We start from the raw sequence: 18181 nt of genomic DNA, 5'->3' as shown, positions 1-18181 counted from the left end.
ACTTATACATTACAGGCCATGACTATACGGTGCAATATTGCTTACGTCGTATTGTCGAGTATATACTTACAATATAAATGCATACACGTGCATTCGTAACTACGCGTCAGAATAAAAGTCAGCAAAAATGTTTCGGCGTTTATCGAACGAAAAATTATGTATAATCGCGTTGTTGTTGGAAGAAGAATCTCAAGAAGGAAATAAAAAAGCACGGAGGCGTTTTGATGTGCATCCCATGTTAAAAAATAGAAAAACCGAAGGAGAGTTTTGGACACTGTATAAGGAGCTTGTGGATGAGGAACAAAAATTTTTTAAATATTTCCGTAAAAAATTTAAAATTTTTTAAAATATTTTTTAATTATTTGCGCCAAAACCATGTCGAAAGATTGAACAGATTTCAACTGTCACTATCGATAATTGGTCCAAAACAGCAAAGCGGCAGACTCATGGCACGTAATTCGCGTGTATATTTCCACGATGGCCAAAAAAACGGATACGATACGTTGACGGATGTTGCTGTAAGGTATGAACAGGAAATGTCGGGTACTGCTGTAAGCCTGCCGTGGCGTAAACGTGACGGTTGGTATGAATATACCCATACAAAATGCACCAAAGAATACTTTTCGTACGGCTGGATACCTGCTGAAGTCGGTACGTGCTGACTAGGTATGAACAGACCTTTATAATGAACATTTCAAAATGTCTTCGAATTTAAAAAAAAATTGGCTATTATTTGATGTTTCGGCCAAATATTTTGACAGTTCAGTTTGACGTTTGTCGAGTGGAAGGGTTGGCGCATTATTTCCGTGATCTGATCTTGTCGCGATGGCTTACACTGGAGGATACGACTGGGATGAGCATAACAGGCAAACCGCCCTGCGCGGAAACCAGATCCTCGAGAGGACTTCTCAGAGTGTTGTCAACTCCCAACAAATTGCAATCGAGACGGAACAAGTTGGCACAGGGGTCAGTTTCAATTACAATTCGGGTTTTTTAATTCTTCTTATAACATGATTGTACTTATCATTAAATAATCATAGGTTATGAACGAGTTGAGTGAACAGAGAGAATCCCTATTACGGAGCAGGAACAGATTACAAAATATGGACGAAGGCTTATCAAAATCCCAAAGGATCATCAGAGCTATGGGCCGACACGTTTTCTACAATAAGATCATACTTATTCTCATTATTTTGCTAGAAATAGGAATACTAGGTGGTTTAGTGTATTTGAAATTTTTCCGTAAATAGTCAAACGTATTTTTTACGCTTGCCACACAAGTGCCACATGTAGGTATTACAACCAACCGCAAATGATGATGCTAATTGGTTCAGTAAAAAATTTATTCTTCGACGTGAAATATTTGCGAAACATTCCTATGATAATTTAATATCTTTGCTAAAGCTTGCGAACTAAAAATTCAACGATCAATAACACTGTCATTTGTGCCTTATTTTTACATTTCAATGCCTGTATTTTATGTAAAGCTAAAGTGCATTTTTTAGCATCATATTGTTTGTTTGCATACCAAAAATCTGTCAATACTTACATATGTATATGTTTTGAGTGAAGTGTTTATTATATAGTTAAATTTACTTATCTAATTTTAAGAATATTTGGTATATACATATATATATATTATATATTTGGTTAGGAGTATTGATTAATGTAGTACATTTCAATAATACATTGTATTCATTTTCATAATATTTATTCATAACTTAATTTTTAATACTTTTATAAAATTGTCTTAAATAAAATTAGAAATAATATAATATAAATTGTATAAAATTATATATTTAGAAAAAAATATTCATATAATAAAAAAAAAAATTCCGATACTTATGTATATGTATTATGTTAAAAATTCACCAATCACATCAAATTTGCATCTCCCATCTACTTTAGGAAAATAATTTCAAATATTTTGAGTCAACCCTTTGAAAATACATATGTATGTATTGATTGAGCATTCATTTATTAATTCATATACTCGATAAAGAAGTTTAAAAGTTTCAGCAGGGAAATTTTTGTTTAAGGAAAAATGCCTCAGCATCCAATAGGATATTCACCATTAGAAATATTTTATACATTTAATATTAAACTGATTTCCCCAACTGTAATACATGCAATATCACTTCATCAATTGTATGAGTGTCAACTAATTTTTTCATAGAAGCATCGTCAATAACAACTGTGAGAAGCAATTTCGTATTTTCCCGCAATTTTTCCTCTCTGCCCATTTTAGACAAAACAGGTTCACAGCCACACTTCTTTATAACATCTTCTAATACCTGTATATAATAAAAAATACGTCAATATTACAAATACACAGGCACATAAATAAATTTAAAAGAGAACGATTACAATATAGGAAAGAGGCAACATACTTGTATGTAAGTTAGATATTAGTTGGAAGTTGTTTAGGATAGGTAGAATTAGACGAGTGATATGGTTCAAGAAGAGTTTAATTTGACATTGCATTACTTTATCAATGGTGACGTGCGGCCATCCGAATGCATCCAAGCTGTCTTTATCGACCAACAAAGTTATGAGTTCTTCGACATTCGCCACCAATGCTTCATTAGTGAACTTGGCTTGTTTCACCTGCACAAATTGAATTATCCTAAACATTTTTTCACTGATATAACCTCAATTCAATACCAATTTACATACCTTTTCCATTGGAAAACTCATCAATTCATTTTCATTACTCGACTGGACATCTTCAGAATCTGCAGATGCATCACATGAGTTATCTGACATTGTCCACGCTTTGACCGAAGCACTAGGCGTATCCAGAGTATCGGATGATTTTATCAGTTCACACGAGTTATCAGACATAGCCGAATTATTATTACCAATGGCGTTTTTGTAAATATTTAACTTTGCTTTCATCACCTCGAGCTTAAATTTAAAATCAAAATTTAGTCTACATAATATAGCGTTGAAACGAATTATGGTTCTGTATTTCACCTTGTTCTTTCGTGTGGCAACAACCAACGCTTTATAATCATCAGGATGTTTGTTGCGCATATGTCGGAGTAGACAATCGGCTCTTATGAAAGCTCGTGGACACTTGGAACATCTTCGAGGCGGTTCACGTTTATGGACCCGTTCGTGTGAGGATTTTTGTCCTGATGTACGGAATCTTTTGTCGCATTGTTTACATTGATATGCTGAAACCGGATAGTCACAATGATATATTGAAAGGTACCGAGACGTTGCGCTTTCTTACCAGAGTGTATTAAATTGCATACGTTTCACATCGGTGTGTATTCTTTGATGCCGTTTAAGGTCATCTTTGGTTATGAAAGATTTAGTACAACCATCTGTATCGCACGTTAACTTCTCGACTCCTTCGTGTATGTGTTTTTCGTGCGCCTTTAATCTGAAAAAAAGAAAAGAGCCTTGTATTGTATAGAAATTTGATATATTACCATGTATATGTATATGAAAAGTTTATTACTTTGATTTTTGGGTGAATGTCACATCGCAGTATTTACATTTAAAAATACTTAAACCAGTGTGATGAACTAAGTGATTGCGTAGTTGTGAAATTTGGATAAACGTTTTACCGCATTCTAAACAAACGATCGGTTTATCTTCCAAGTGTGTCTTTACATGTCTATTCAGCGTTTCCTTTGCGGAAAATGCTCTCCCACACTGGAAAATTATTATTGTTAGTAAAATTTAAATGATCATTATTGTATAATGGATTTCATATACAGTTAAACAAAAAAGATTTTATTTTAAATTATTACTTACCTTATTCAGAGCCTCAAGTTAGCTAATGAACAAATGCGAATTTAGTAAGTTTTATATAATATATTATGTATATATAAGTTTTAAGTTCTTATTTTAATCAGGGATGGGAAATGCAACATAAAAATATACGATATTGCATATGTATTTGTAAAACCATTTGAGAATGAGACTAATTATTATAGAAAATTTTACAGTCATATTAGTTTTAAGCTAATTTTATCATATGGCATTTTTAAGTTGTTGTAATGTGGAGATTGGGTGATCGGTGTTCGTCAAAAAGGCCTTGGCGTATGAGCAGGCTATATGTAACAGTCAATAATGTCTCGCGACCCATCGACCAATGATCTCTCTGTACTGAGAGTACACGCTGTGTATAAGTATACGGCGGATCTGTTATGTGCTTCATTCGAAGCTGGCTAGTCAACAAATCGACAATACCCCTACCACTACTCACTCCATCAGTTTTTATCAGTTTCACTGTCTGTGTGTTCATGGCGCAATATTTGTGAGCTGATTTTGAACCACTTCCACAATTTCGAACGCTCTTATATATTACTAATATACGGGGGTTAGCTCTCATCAAAGTAATCAAATATGTCTGAATTAAATCACTAACGAAATCATCAAAATCGACTGTCAGATCGACGTGATGACAGCTGGCTTGTAGTAAAAAACAACATTCATGCCACACATTCGTACATCCTTATTTTCGCATGTAAAATTTATATTAAAATTTATAACTATAAAACACAAAACTCAAAAATATGAAGTTTTTCTCGGTGCGCTCCGTTCTACCAACTTGCAATATCTCGAGACTCGTTTTCTCAACATTTCGTCTGCTTAAACAGGAGTTTGTATACATATTGTATACGTGTATGTAATATCTTTAATATACGAGACATATTGTAATCATTCATAGATTTTTAAGCTATTAACATACCTTTAAAATATTAAAAAAAAACGTCTAAAAATCAATTCTTAATATGTTTTTCAATAGTTAATGTTTATCTCGTAAAACAAGTACATATTTCACTATGTAAAACATTTTCGTATTATCTGTTTTGTATACCTATATATATATACAAACACAACAACGAAGTACACCAAAAAAGTTGGGAAAACGAGTCTTGTGATATTGCAATTTGGTAGAACGAAGTAGACCCATTTTTTCTACATATTATATTTAAGCTGATAAAATTTGTAAATTGATTAGAATTGAGTTAATTTAAGAAGCCAGCATTTAACTGTTCAACGTTTTGCAATCACTAATTGGACCCCATATTTACCACACCAAAGTATTCATTTCAATAATACAGTAACGTGGGCACATGAGAGAGAGAGAGAGTATCCACTGTCTAAGTGCATTCGTGGGTGAACAATAGAGACCCCGGATTAGGCTAACAGGACTCAGTAAGCGCCCGACAAAGGATACGTTGGAGCTCTCACAGACCTGGGCGAGTGCGTGCGTAAACAATAGACTTTATGTGCCTAGACAAAAGAAACATAAATGGATCGGAGAAGCTATGCTGTGCAACTTATCTTTTATAAGGAGGTACACGGTAAATCAGATTATTCTGGAATGAGCGGTGGTTCCGTGTGGACCTCTGGAATCACTGAATAAATGCGGATTTGGCTTTTCAATTGGTTCCTGAACCCACCCCTACGCATCAATACCAAAAGATATTGTATAATCTTATATATACAAAAAAGATCATTGTGTGTGTAGTTCGCTTCTGTTCGTTGCTGTCTTTGAATATTCAAATAAATTTAATATAAAACAAACAAACGAATGTCTACTATTAGATCAGCCATGTTTAAGCGGATAGAACTACTATATTAGAATAAACATAAAATACTACGTATTTACTTGTTTGCAAGAATATGGCTTTTCTCCAGTATGAGTACGTTCATGTTTCACCAGCGCCCCTTTAGTTTTGTTACATTTGCTGCAAAATGAACACTTGAACGGAGATTCACCTAAAAATTAACCTCAACATATGAGCAAATGATGTAATATGAAGATAGACAGCGCAATAATATAAACATATTAAAGAATACCAGTATGCGTTCTGATGTGAGTTATAAACATCTGCCTCCTATGGAAATTTTTACTGCAATAGTCGCATGTGAACGTTTTCTTGGTAAAGCCGATGTGATAACGCAAATGCTCCCGCAGATTATCCTTCCGAGCGAAAACGCGATCGCAAACCTGCAAATATTATTAAAATTAGCCATAAGTTTGGCGAGTTTCGTGTGTAATGTGGATTATATGTACTTCGCAGGTGAAGCTGGACGTTTTGCGTCCGTCGCATCCGATTTGCTTCAGATGTCTCTCCAAGTGATACTTCCTGGTGAAGTTTTTTTTACAAGTAGGACAAGAGATCGTATTGGCTCGGTCGTGGATTTTCATATGTTCTAAGAAAGCAATGCCATCTTCGCACTTCACTTTGCACTGCGAGCATTTCAAAGCCTTTTTAGACGTCGAGTGGAATCTTTTTAAGTGCAAATCAAACTTTTCTTTGTGCTTGTAGTATTTGTTGCAAGATACGCATTTGAGATCCCCCGCCTTAAATAAATTAATATACAATATGAATCTAATATCTTTAACAGTAGAACAAAAATGTATTTAATATTTTTCTAACGTCGTGTGAGTTGGCACATAATTGCCTAACATCTTTCATTTGTGATTGATATACCTTATGTGCAGTACTTTTGTCTTCTCCACAACATTCACACACATCTTCGCTAGCATCAGCAGTCATACCATTCGGACAATTTTCCTCAGCTGAGTTTACTATATCGTCGTCGTTGAATTCATATGGATTGTCGGCTTGAATATCAATGGTGGCCTTCTCAATGTTAAGGTTCATATTCTGCGACGGCAGATTGTTGTTTTGGGTGTCGTCAATATTTTTTGACATGGGTATTTGAATTTGAATGTCGTTGTCGGAATCGTTGCAGAATTTCAAATGCCGCTTCAATCCCAAGTTGGTCGTGTACTTTTTGTTGCATCTGTTGCACATGTATTCTATAAGCGACGTTTTTATTTTGGTGATCTGTTCAACAGGTCTGCCTCCGTTGGGTGTTTCTACGATGACGATCACGTTTTCGATCGCCATGCTGTTTTGAAAATTTTGGCTGCTTCTTCTCGTCGAAGTCATGTTTCTATTATTAAGGGTTGCTGAGGAAATAATTTTGAGTTTGAGATTTGTTTTTAAGTCTCGTTTATATTTACATATCGAATGTCAATAAGATAAAAACATACACAATGAAGATGGGAAAATCGCCGGTGGTTAGGAATACAATAAAATAAGTCGCTTTTGCATTCGAGCGCAGCTGTCATGCGGCCGAGACGAAGCCGACATTTCGAGACATTTGTAAACAGTGGCCGTAACAATTCATTTCACGGTTCACTTTTTTTCACCATGTCTGAATTATAAATTGGTATTGTTTTACTCAACGGCCAGGATATGATTTTGGCTACAATAACGACGTCGATATATATGACAAGTTTGTAGGGAATCATATATATCAAAACCCGAATACGTGCACAAATTACATAATTGAGAAGTGTAACGAACGTTTTTACGCGCGCTTATCTGATCTCGCGGTGGAAGATCTAGAGGGCGTTTAAGTCGTTCTTCCAAGGGTCGGGTTATATGGAAACGTGGACTAACCTTGGGATACAGTTATATATATAGTCGGGGAGGTTCCTGACTGCAAATCGTCTCGTTGATAACAGCTTCCTCGTGGTCGGGAAGCTGGCTCTGCGGTCCTCTGGTTTGTCCTCTCACGGCTGGATGTTTCTCCGGAAACGGCGTGAGGAATACAGGGGACGTTGTGCTGGAACTCAGGGGAGGGAGTGATGCTACACTCGACCTCACAGCGGTTCTTCAGCACTGGTGGTGGATCTCTGGGCCCCGTCTCCTCCTGGAGACGTGCACAGGAGAAATCTCTCTTCGACAACGCTGGCGGTAGAGAGAGGGACGCTCTACATGCGCGTGCGCCTATAAGGCTTTTTCCTGTGTGGCCACTCGAAATAAAGGGCGAGTGTTGCCCTATGGGACTATGGGGAGAACGTCGCGTTACAGAAGACATTTGTGCTGTGCGCCCATAAAACCCAACTCTTTTCGACCCAAGCATTAACTTTTAACACAAAAAATCAAAATCAATGGACGACCTTGTAGGAATATAGCACGACTTGTGCTATTGCGAATCAAAACCAGTGATTTCATACATTTCACACCAAGCATCATCGCTCCTGTACAAACATAACTCAAGGGCAACGTCCCCTTTGACCATTCCAGAAGAAAGAGTTCGTCGCTTGATCGTAAAACGAACGAAACCCAACAGTGATGTCATCGGGAAACTGTAACACGTGTCCTAAAAGACATTTACACGTGGGACACGAACGCATTCTCAAATGAACGACGTCCTGGCGCTGACCCCATAGCTATAAAACAAACGATGCCATAGCTATAAAACACACGTGTCTCGAAAACAGGTCAACACGCTTCAAGCCAGAACGTATATAAAGCGACGCATCAGCTCCAAACACCAGAGTGAAAATCTGGAGTTCAACCAGCTCACTTCTCCCAAGCTCAACCTCTTCGTACATACAATAACCATTCTAACAACTGAACAAAAATAAACGATCCTCTTTCAAAGTCAACTGAATTTCCATAGGCCGGGAAACGGTCGAAACCTTTAACCCGCCCTATAACTGATGACCCCTTCAACGAACGTCGCACCTTCAACCCTATAACTGGAGCCCCTGCAACGAACGTCGCACGTTCACGGCTATAACTGGTGACCCCTTCAATGAACGTCGCACCTTCAACCCTATAACCTCGATTTTATAACACGCGCTCTCACCCTACACGTGCCGATTATCTTCGACAAAAGACCTTGGATGACCTCAAATCGCCCTATGGAAATGAAGGAACACCTCAAACAATCCAATACGACCCCTCTGGTAACCAACAATATAATTTAAATACACGCTGAGCAGATTTACTCCTTTGTTATTACCTAGCTATTTCAAAGTCAAGCGACTTTTTCGCGTTACGCTCCTTTGCTAACTTATGTGTACTTGTACTTGTAAACTAAAACGGTCCACACACATCCTCTTGTTATAAATGACAGTACATTCTTCAAAAAGAGACAACTATTGTTATACGCTGTTTTTGCATCTGGTATTGCATTATGGTTGTTGTTTCAAATATGGATGAGTTTTGGCTATGATTTTTATGATTATACGATCAGTTTTCGCCGACAGTACTCAGAATCGGGATTTAACGGAATCGGAATGAAATTTAACAGAAACGGAAACGGAATGAATGAGCTGTGCCAAACTAGCCAATGAGGTCTCCCAACTAATCCACCAATAGTTTTCACTGCTTTGAGCGTGTGCTTAGTATACAAGGTCGATGGATTCGAAGCTGACTGTACGAGATTTGAACAATAAACTATGCTCACTGCGTCTTTCATATATATCTTGTAACCCCTTTTTATATATGTAGACGAAGGTTTCTTCAAAAAGCTGCAATTAACGTTTTCTGAACTACTCATTCAATTGTGGCCCCGTGAATTTGGAAATGAGATGTATTTGGGAAACTAGAAACAAGACATTTTAGTTAAATGGAATTTTATTGAATTTTGTTTCTATTAAAACAAAAATTTTGTGCATATCTAGGATTTGAAATCGTATTAAGACTTATTTCGACTTAAAACATGTAAATAATATAACAATATGGCAAAGTATGAAAACGATCGGATTAGAGGAAAATTTTTTCCTGAATTGTAATCGTAAGTGAAACGTAAAGGAGGTTGGTAAAAATGTGATTTATTCGATCCTCAATATGTATATACATACATAGGTCATTTAATCAGGCATTTATATTGGAGATTCTGATTGCGTTTCAATTTACGTATATTTAATATCATCAATGGTATGAGATGAGATCGGCTCATAATATATATGTAGAAACGATTTCGATGTTTACGCGTTATTGATTCGTAATATTAGGTTGGGGATTTCATCAATCAAATAGTTTATATGCGTTGACCCCCTAGTCACGAATATATTTTAATAAATTTCAAGGAGACGGTCTATGAGAGTCACGTTTGTTTGATAGTAGTTTCCTTGGCAACCGTAGTGCCAACAATCTTCTATTCCCTATGGACCGAAATGTCCGCTGATATAAGTTTAGAAGTCGTAAAAACAACACAGGAGACTTTAGGTCAATTTGTAAAGAGGCCACCATTGACTGAAAAACTTTTACGAAAACCTCCATTCCGATTTTTGCACGATATTGTCAAAGCCGTGAGTATTATTGCTGAAGTACGAATCGTGTCAACACTATGGAATACATGTAATATTCATAATGTTTATAAGGTAATCAAAAACACTGGATTTTTCGATGGATTGTTTACTGAAGAAGAGCTCGTGTCTGAGAATATAAAGGACCGTGATAAGAAAATTGTATTTTTGCAAAAAATTATTGAAGTTATTAGTACGTATTGTAGATTTAAGTCTGAAATAAATTATATTGTATTTTTACTTAATCAATAAAATATTATTTGTAGATATAGTGACAGAATCGTCATTATCAGTCCGTCCATCAAAAATTATATCTGGTCAAGAACCGGAGAAAACTAACGAATTATTACAAAAAATTGGTGAAGCTCTTCAACAAAACCTAAATAGCAGTCAAGCTGTAAAAATGGTTACCTCCAAAAATATATCACCAAAAGCAGCGGTGGAGGAAAAAGTAGCGAAAACTAATTCAAAAACATCAAAAACAGAGAAGAAGAATTTGGATAAAGATGCAAAACTTAAAACCGACGAGAAAAAAGTTAAATCTATTTCAAAAACTGAATCAACGGTGAAATCCAAAGTATCAAACAGAACAAAGAAAACCGAAGAGAATAAAAATAAACCAATATCAGATAAAAATGTCAACAACGAACCTAAATTGAAGTCTCAAAAATCAATTGATAGAAGCACAGCAAGAGATATAAACAGTTCAAAAAGAGTAAACGAAAAAAAGTCAATTGTAGATCCAAAAATTATTCACGAAGATGAAAGTATAGAAACAAATCACACAGAAAGTAAAGAAATTAATGAAACAGAACATAGTAATGAAATTATCGAAATGAAACCAATTATAAACATCGAAGAAGTTTCTAAAAATTCAAACAAAAAAGATAGCACTCAGGGAAGTCGACCCACAAGTCATGATTTACGCAATAGTGATCCTTTTATAAGCTTACAAAGCGATATTCCAAGTATTCCAAACGATATGCTAGAAGACAAAAGTGAGATTGAAAATATTAGAACTGAACACAATGTGGAAGAGAGTAGAATTATTGATGAAAATTCCGAAAATTCAACAAAGAATGAAAAAAGTCGAGAAGTGTCAGCAAAAATGGAACCAATTAAGCCAAATGAAAGCTCCAATAAAGAAATAAAAAACAGAGCAATATCAACAAAATCAATACGAGGCAGAGATACGATAGCCAAAAATAAAAGCGTAAGTTTAGATGAGGATAGCGAAAGTAAATCATTGAGTAAGAATGAAAAAAACTCAATTGCACCCACAAACATATCCGAAGTAAAAAGACCAACCACATCATTAAGACCACCAAGTGTAAGACCTTCTTCATCGCGGCCAGGGGCCCCACGGTTTAAAGACAGCAATGTGGACATTATCACAAGCACGACAGAAATTGTACCAAAAGCTAAAGTCAACATAATAGTAGAGAACTACGACAATCAACCTGAAGTTAGAACCTAACCATCTTTTAAAAAAAGCTTATTTTGTCAAATTTCAAAGAGATAATCATACGTTATACCATTTTATAGGAGGATGATGGCAGTGTTGTGGTCGAACAAACCATTTTTGATGAAAACGTCATAGACGGGGAATTTTCAAAACCTCAACCCGAAAGCGTCATCAGCGGACACGGTCATTTGGTACAACAAATACTAGAAACCAAGAAGGAATTGGATGGCGACACTTCAAAGGTTGAAATTGTAAGCTCCATTTTATCCACGAATTTACTATAGATGACTATTATTTAAGTTTCGTTATTTTATTTGAGTTTGTATGATTAAAAAATATAAGGAATGGGAATGGGGCGCGAGAAGAGAGCGCGAAGCTTCCTTCAAAGAAGTAGAGAGTTTGAGGAATGGTCTGCAATCATTGTCGAGAGCTGCAAATCCGTTGGGAAAATTGATGGACTACGTACAAGAAGACGTGGAAATCATGCGACAAGAGCTACTTCATTGGAGGGAAGCACGTCATAATGCGGCGAATACGCTGAATCATCAGGAAAAGTGTGTATGAGGTATATAATTAAGATACGCACATATATTTCATCAAAATCAATGTATTTCCAACATTTCAGTTTGACGGAAAAGTCAATTCAACCGTTAGAGGCCAAGTTGAAGCAACTGGATGAAAGTATAGCGGATCAAATGGAATTGATATACACCGTGAAATCAAACATATATAGAAACGAGCAGAAAATTAGAAGGCTGGTCGACAGGGATGAATTTAAATATACATAAACATTGTCAATTATATTAGTATATAATATCGTAGATTGACTAAAACTTAGTGTTACGAGTACAAATAATAAATAGGCACCATGGATACCTGTTTATTTTGTATTAGTATAAATCATATGTAAATGTTATGACGGTCTATCAATTGGCAAGTGTGTTATTTATAATTAATATTTACACTCTAGCGATATCTAAAAATGTAAATTAATTTATTATAAGAATTTTTTTCATATCATAAAAGTATAATAAAAAAAATATACAAATGCATGTAGAATTGATCACAGCACAAATTAAAATGATAATCTTTAAAATGTGCTATAAACGATACACAAATATTTTACACGTTTTTTGTATTTCTGTGCAAATTAAACCAAGTTCCTTTTTGAAATTTTTCATTTTATTTAACTTAGTTCCACATTACATACATATTATACATCACTCACAAATCTTTACATTATCAAATTGCATTAATTACAAGTATGCATCGAATGTGAATCAATATTGTACGTAAAAAAAGAAAAAGAAAAGCAAGTGTATAAAATAAGAATCAAGATCGTATATATTTACAACCATTTATTTACCTATCGCTGGTACCCTAACGTGAAGTATATAAAAACAAATAAAAATACAAATGGTGCATCGGCAATGTGAGTTCATTGTAGTAGCATTTATTAACATAGTCAAATTATAATCCGAGTATTGAATACTTTACTCGGATTATAATTTGAGTATGAGTATGAGGTATATAATTAAGATACGCACATATATTTCATCAAAATCAATGTATTTCCAACATTTCAGTTTGACGGAAAAGTCAATTCAACCGTTAGAGGCCAAGTTGAAGCAACTGGATGAAAGTATAGCGGATCAAATGGAATTGATATACACCGTGAAATCAAACATATATAGAAACGAGCAGAAAATTAGAAGGCTGGTCGACAGGGATGAATTTAAATATACATAAACATTGTCAATTATATTAGTATATAATATCGTAGATTGACTAAAACTTAGTGTTACGAGTACAAATAATAAATAGGCACCATGGATACCTGTTTATTTTGTATTAGTATAAATCATATGTAAATGTTATGACGGTCTATCAATTGGCAAGTGTGTTATTTATAATTAATATTTACACTCTAGCGATATCTAAAAATGTAAATTAATTTATTATAAGAATTTTTTTCATATCATAAAAGTATAATAAAAAAAATATACAAATGCATGTAGAATTGATCACAGCACAAATTAAAATGATAATCTTTAAAATGTGCTATAAACGATACACAAATATTTTACACGTTTTTTGTATTTCTGTGCAAATTAAACCAAGTTCCTTTTTGAAATTTTTCATTTTATTTAACTTAGTTCCACATTACATACATATTATACATCACTCACAAATCTTTACATTATCAAATTGCATTAATTACAAGTATGCATCGAATGTGAATCAATATTGTACGTAAAAAAAGAAAAAGAAAAGCAAGTGTATAAAATAAGAATCAAGATCGTATATATTTACAACCATTTATTTACCTATCGCTGGTACCCTAACGTGAAGTATATAAAAACAAATAAAAATACAAATGGTGCATCGGCAATGTGAGTTCATTGTAGTAGCATTTATTAACATAGTCAAATTATAATCCGAGTATTGAATACTTAATTTATTCCAATTCAATTATATTTGACGGAGTTGGTTTTTTTTTTTTAATTAATAAAAAAAGAAGTTAAACAATAATTACAAACCTTAAAACAACAAATAGGAAAAACATTGAGCGCAATAATTTGGTTCGAGTTAAATCCGATCGAAACGTTTAATGTCAACTTTAAGAATACGCATGTGAGATATACATATACATACAAACATGATGTAAGGCTATACGAATTGAAAGCCTCGTTATATTACACTTTAATAAGAGCACTCATATAAAACCGTTAAACCCATTACGTCTACGAAGCCATATTATTGGCCTATGGTGTTCGTTAAGTGTTATTTGCAAAATAATTTTGAGTAGCACAATTGCACATCCCGCGAGATGAGTTTGGTGCGCCGAGCTCGTCTTTGCATCTCTAATTTCTCCTCTTCTTCTTCTTCATTGGTGGCTTGGTTTTGCGCGGCTTGATAAGCCGCTGTTTCACCAGCTCGATTTGGGACACGAGCTTGTGCTGCGACTCGAGACGGTTCAAACAAGAGTCACATATCGTCTTGGGCAGGGGATCCGAGTGCGAAACCTGTACAGGCACATATACATAAAATGAGTCACATGCGGAATACTGTTGGTCATCCAATCGATTGATACATTACAAAAGAACTTGGGTGTTAGAAGCATAGATCATATTAAAATTAAGAAATTTATTCGATTCAATAGTATCAAAGCTATCGGAATTGAATATTACTATCCATTTGGTGATTCTAAGTCATAAATGTTGTAATGGTTTAATTGCTATATACCCACGAAATCATTGCCTGATATTTATTTAATCAAGTTCACATGTTTGTATACGCTTTTACGATTTCATTGGAATAGGTCCAAAAAAATGCAAGTCTGACTTTTTATATGAAAATAAAATAGAATTCGTATAGTTTTAGACAGTGTTATATGAAAATCGTAAAACAGAATTGAGCATATGTTAAGACGGCTGTACACCAGAAACCTTAATTTTGTTGCCGTTCCTTTCTTCGATATATATATTGAGTGAATGTATATATTGAGTGAATGCGACAATATACATCAATATATACATATATTGAGTGAATGCGACATTTGCGCTTCGACCAGATAAAACGTATTTTAAATCGACCAAATCGAGGTTTCGTATTCTCCAATTTTCTCCTCCGAAACTGGACCAATTTTTAAAAACATTTCATCATCGGTATGAGAAAGATATTTTCTAAGCAACTGTGCGCGTATTTTTTTAAAAATCGACCGTTAAATAAGCACGCTGGACTCTTTTCGTGGGTGTAAAAAAGAGGCGATTTTATAGATGTTTGGTGGCTCCTAGCTCCTATAAAAAATAACTAATCAAAAAAACAAATGCACAGATGCATGCCAATGGTGGATATCCATAGTATATTAAAAAATAATTTCTCTAGTGCCATAATTGAGGAAGGGAGAAGTGTAATACGTTTGTATGGACAAGGCGCTGGTGTCCAGCCCTCTTAAGATAGTATACTTTACATGGTTGTGATTAAATTACATACATATACTAAAAACATGACAAGACATAATTTTAATTCACGTATGGATTTCTGTCAAATTTGTGGTCCATTATATATCAAATACAAGACTTAACGATCCAGTTGGTTTCGTCTTGTAAATGGTATAAAATATTTAAAATTATAAGGTAAAAAAATCAATTAAATCCAGAACATTTCAGTGTGGCGTAGCTGCATCTACGAACTTCCATTCCAATGATATAAATCAATTTTGTAATGTATTATCCAGCTCGACGCCATCTTGAATATGCTTATGATTTGGGTTCACATACTTGACGAAAATTGAATAGCAAGGTCATATAACCATAATGGAGTGGAGCATAATAATGGAATACACTTCGAATGATCGAATGTTACGGATTGATATTGGTTTGTATATGTAAATAGGTTTGAAGTGTGTGTCAGTCTCACGTTGACAGGGAGGTACTTGTTGATTTTATGCGATAGTCTCATGGCGCGTCCCGCTTCCCCGTATATGTGCGTCACTACTTTGTGCATTTCCGAGCAGAGTCGGCAGATGAAGCCGGTCAGCATCGCGCGCTCCAGAGACCCCATTTCGAGGCCGGTTTCGCTACTCTTCGATCTACATTCGATTCGACTACACTCCTGCTGACAACTGACAGCTTCGGCCTAAACGCGCTACTTCACGGCCATGTGTTGAACGTTTTGAAAGCTCAACATTTAATTTGCGGAGTCTGAAAAAAACGGATTTCTAACTCTGCACTATTTTTACAAGGCTTTTTTTTTGTTTTTTAACGTTTTGAAATTAAATTATTTCACTTTAACATTATTACTTTGGAAAAAAAAAGTTAATAAAAGAGATAATTTTTGATTGTAAGCTTTTAATGTTTAAAAAACTGTCGCATACAAATCGAACCGATTCATTCACACATAAAAATGAAATCCAGATATAACTATCATATTGACGTTCAACTTATAGATCCTTTTTAATAAATTGTAATATAACCAGTAGCGGCTCGTGAAATTTCATAGTGGGAGGTTGCAAAGATTATTCAGGCTGTAGTAGCTCGATAACCAAATCGTTGATCGAATTAAAACAAAAATAGCTTGAATATGTACTATACTGGGAGGTCTGCAGCCCCGCAGCCCATATGGACGAGCCGCCACTGAATATAACTCTAGTCCCGATTTCGGCAACTTTTTTGGCTGTGGGTCAAAATTCACCAAAATGTAAACTAAGAAGATGTTTCGGATCAGTAGGTAGTTTCGTTTTAAAAATCTTTAAGTGAATATTAAGATAAATTTTACAGACAAACTCTTTCATTTTTCGTACATTTTAAAAATTGTGTAGTTACATATTTCCTTGAGTTATTCGTTGAAATCATTATAATGGTTCATTTACAAGGCCTTTTTATTTCGTAAAGAATTTAAACACTATTGTTTATCATTTAATTCGAAATAATTTTATTGAAAGCACTCTTTAAATCTATTATAAGCAGTGGTGTCACCTTAATGGTTTCCACGGGTTTCCAGAAACCCATTGTTAAAATTCAAAAGTTTCCGTAAACCTGTTATTTAATCTAAAAATTCATAAAATATTTGTCAGAAATTATACAAATCTTGAAAATTTAATGAACTTTCGTGTAATAGTGCCTTAGACGAAAAAGTATATATAATTATATTTTCAAAATAAATTATTTGAAAAAAAAAATTGGAAATCTGTTGTTCCAAAATTGGGGTGACATCACTGATTATAAGGTGATTATTCGTACTGGTTTTTGGGTATCTGTTCTGGTAAGCCATAAGATAAAACTAGTATATTTTATGTAATAGAACTTTTTTTATAGAATATATTGATTGAAATATTTTAAGCCTTCAGTGAAAATGATGTCTCTTACAAAAATATTGGCAAATTAGTTGAATATTGTCTCTGTTTACGAAAAACAAATGCACTCGCTGATCGAATTTTCTTTGATGAACAATATGTGGTCCAGTGATAAAGCGCCAGTAAATTTTGGAACATTAAAACGTTTGCTTATCACTAAATATAATTTTAGCCGGTCTTTTGTAAGAACATTCGAGAAAATGATTTTATTTTGTATTTGTGCGTCCATGAATATACAATGTTTCTTTTTTTAGCAATAGAAACAAATACATATGTACATACATGTCTAGAAATATTTTTTGAAAAAAATGTCCTGGTTTAGAATCTGAAAAAAAAATTTCACCTCAATCTATTAAGATCTTTGCCTAGACTTAACCATCGTATTTCGGTATGTATGTACATATGTAACAGCAAATCTCCATATTTAGGTTCAATTTCTTCCAAAAAAGCTTTCAAACGACTTTGTAGAACGCTGCTATTTTTATTAGGATCTTAATAACCTTTTTCATTACAACTTCAAAGTAAATGCCTTTAGATCACAAATTGTTTTTGACCCGACACATCTTGAATAAAATATTTTTTTGGTACCTAATGTATAAAAAAAACAAGCCCTAACTAGTTAACTCAAGTGGGTCACTTGAAATTATCAAATGTGCCACTAGATGACCCATGAGTCATAGGTTTCCGATATCTGCTCTAGTCTGTCATTTATTTTATTCGGGTACAAGTATAAATAAAGAAGGTAATTTTCAAAAACAAAGAAAATATT

General features: G+C 34.3%; 4 protein-coding genes across 4 annotated transcripts; 2 read left to right on the top strand and 2 right to left on the bottom strand.

The window, feature by feature from the left end:
• The first annotated feature begins 778 nt into the window (after positions 1–778).
• Positions 779–1497, top strand: Vti1b (Vesicle transport through interaction with t-SNAREs 1b). Its single transcript, XM_077444543.1, has 2 exons — positions 779–966; positions 1041–1497. The coding sequence occupies exons 1-2, from the start codon at positions 826–828 to the stop codon at positions 1248–1250; spliced, it is 351 nt and encodes a 116-aa protein (XP_077300669.1). The 5' UTR covers positions 779–825; the 3' UTR covers positions 1251–1497.
• A 539-nt stretch (positions 1498–2036) lies between these two features.
• On the bottom strand, positions 2037–7142 carry su(Hw) (suppressor of Hairy wing). Its single transcript, XM_077444246.1, has 11 exons — positions 7034–7142; positions 6465–6949; positions 6044–6334; positions 5827–5977; positions 5636–5745; positions 3470–3666; positions 3261–3391; positions 2977–3179; positions 2677–2907; positions 2488–2607; positions 2037–2294 (listed from the first exon to the last, which is right to left on the bottom strand). Exons 2-11 carry the CDS (start codon positions 6927–6929, stop codon positions 2100–2102), a joined length of 2094 nt encoding a protein of 697 aa, XP_077300372.1. The 5' UTR covers positions 6930–6949; positions 7034–7142; the 3' UTR covers positions 2037–2099.
• Positions 7143–9911: 2769 nt separating this feature from the next.
• IFT54 (intraflagellar transport 54) lies at positions 9912–12343 on the top strand. Its single transcript, XM_077444944.1, has 6 exons — positions 9912–10093; positions 10166–10283; positions 10357–11555; positions 11636–11806; positions 11898–12109; positions 12181–12343. Exons 1-6 carry the CDS (start codon positions 9959–9961, stop codon positions 12341–12343), a joined length of 1998 nt encoding a protein of 665 aa, XP_077301070.1. The 5' UTR covers positions 9912–9958.
• Positions 12344–12724: 381 nt separating this feature from the next.
• LOC143921121 (uncharacterized) lies at positions 12725–16229 on the bottom strand. The gene is made up of 2 exons (XM_077444247.1): positions 15978–16229; positions 12725–14581 (listed from the first exon to the last, which is right to left on the bottom strand). The coding sequence occupies exons 1-2, from the start codon at positions 16119–16121 to the stop codon at positions 14420–14422; spliced, it is 306 nt and encodes a 101-aa protein (XP_077300373.1). The 5' UTR covers positions 16122–16229; the 3' UTR covers positions 12725–14419.
• Positions 16230–18181: the final 1952 nt, after the last annotated feature.

Source organism: Arctopsyche grandis, chromosome 13, assembly GCF_051622035.1.
Source record: "Arctopsyche grandis isolate Sample6627 chromosome 13, ASM5162203v2, whole genome shotgun sequence".
Lineage (NCBI taxonomy): Eukaryota > Metazoa > Arthropoda > Insecta > Trichoptera > Hydropsychidae > Arctopsyche > Arctopsyche grandis.
This window is presented reverse-complemented; position numbering and strand designations above follow the sequence as displayed.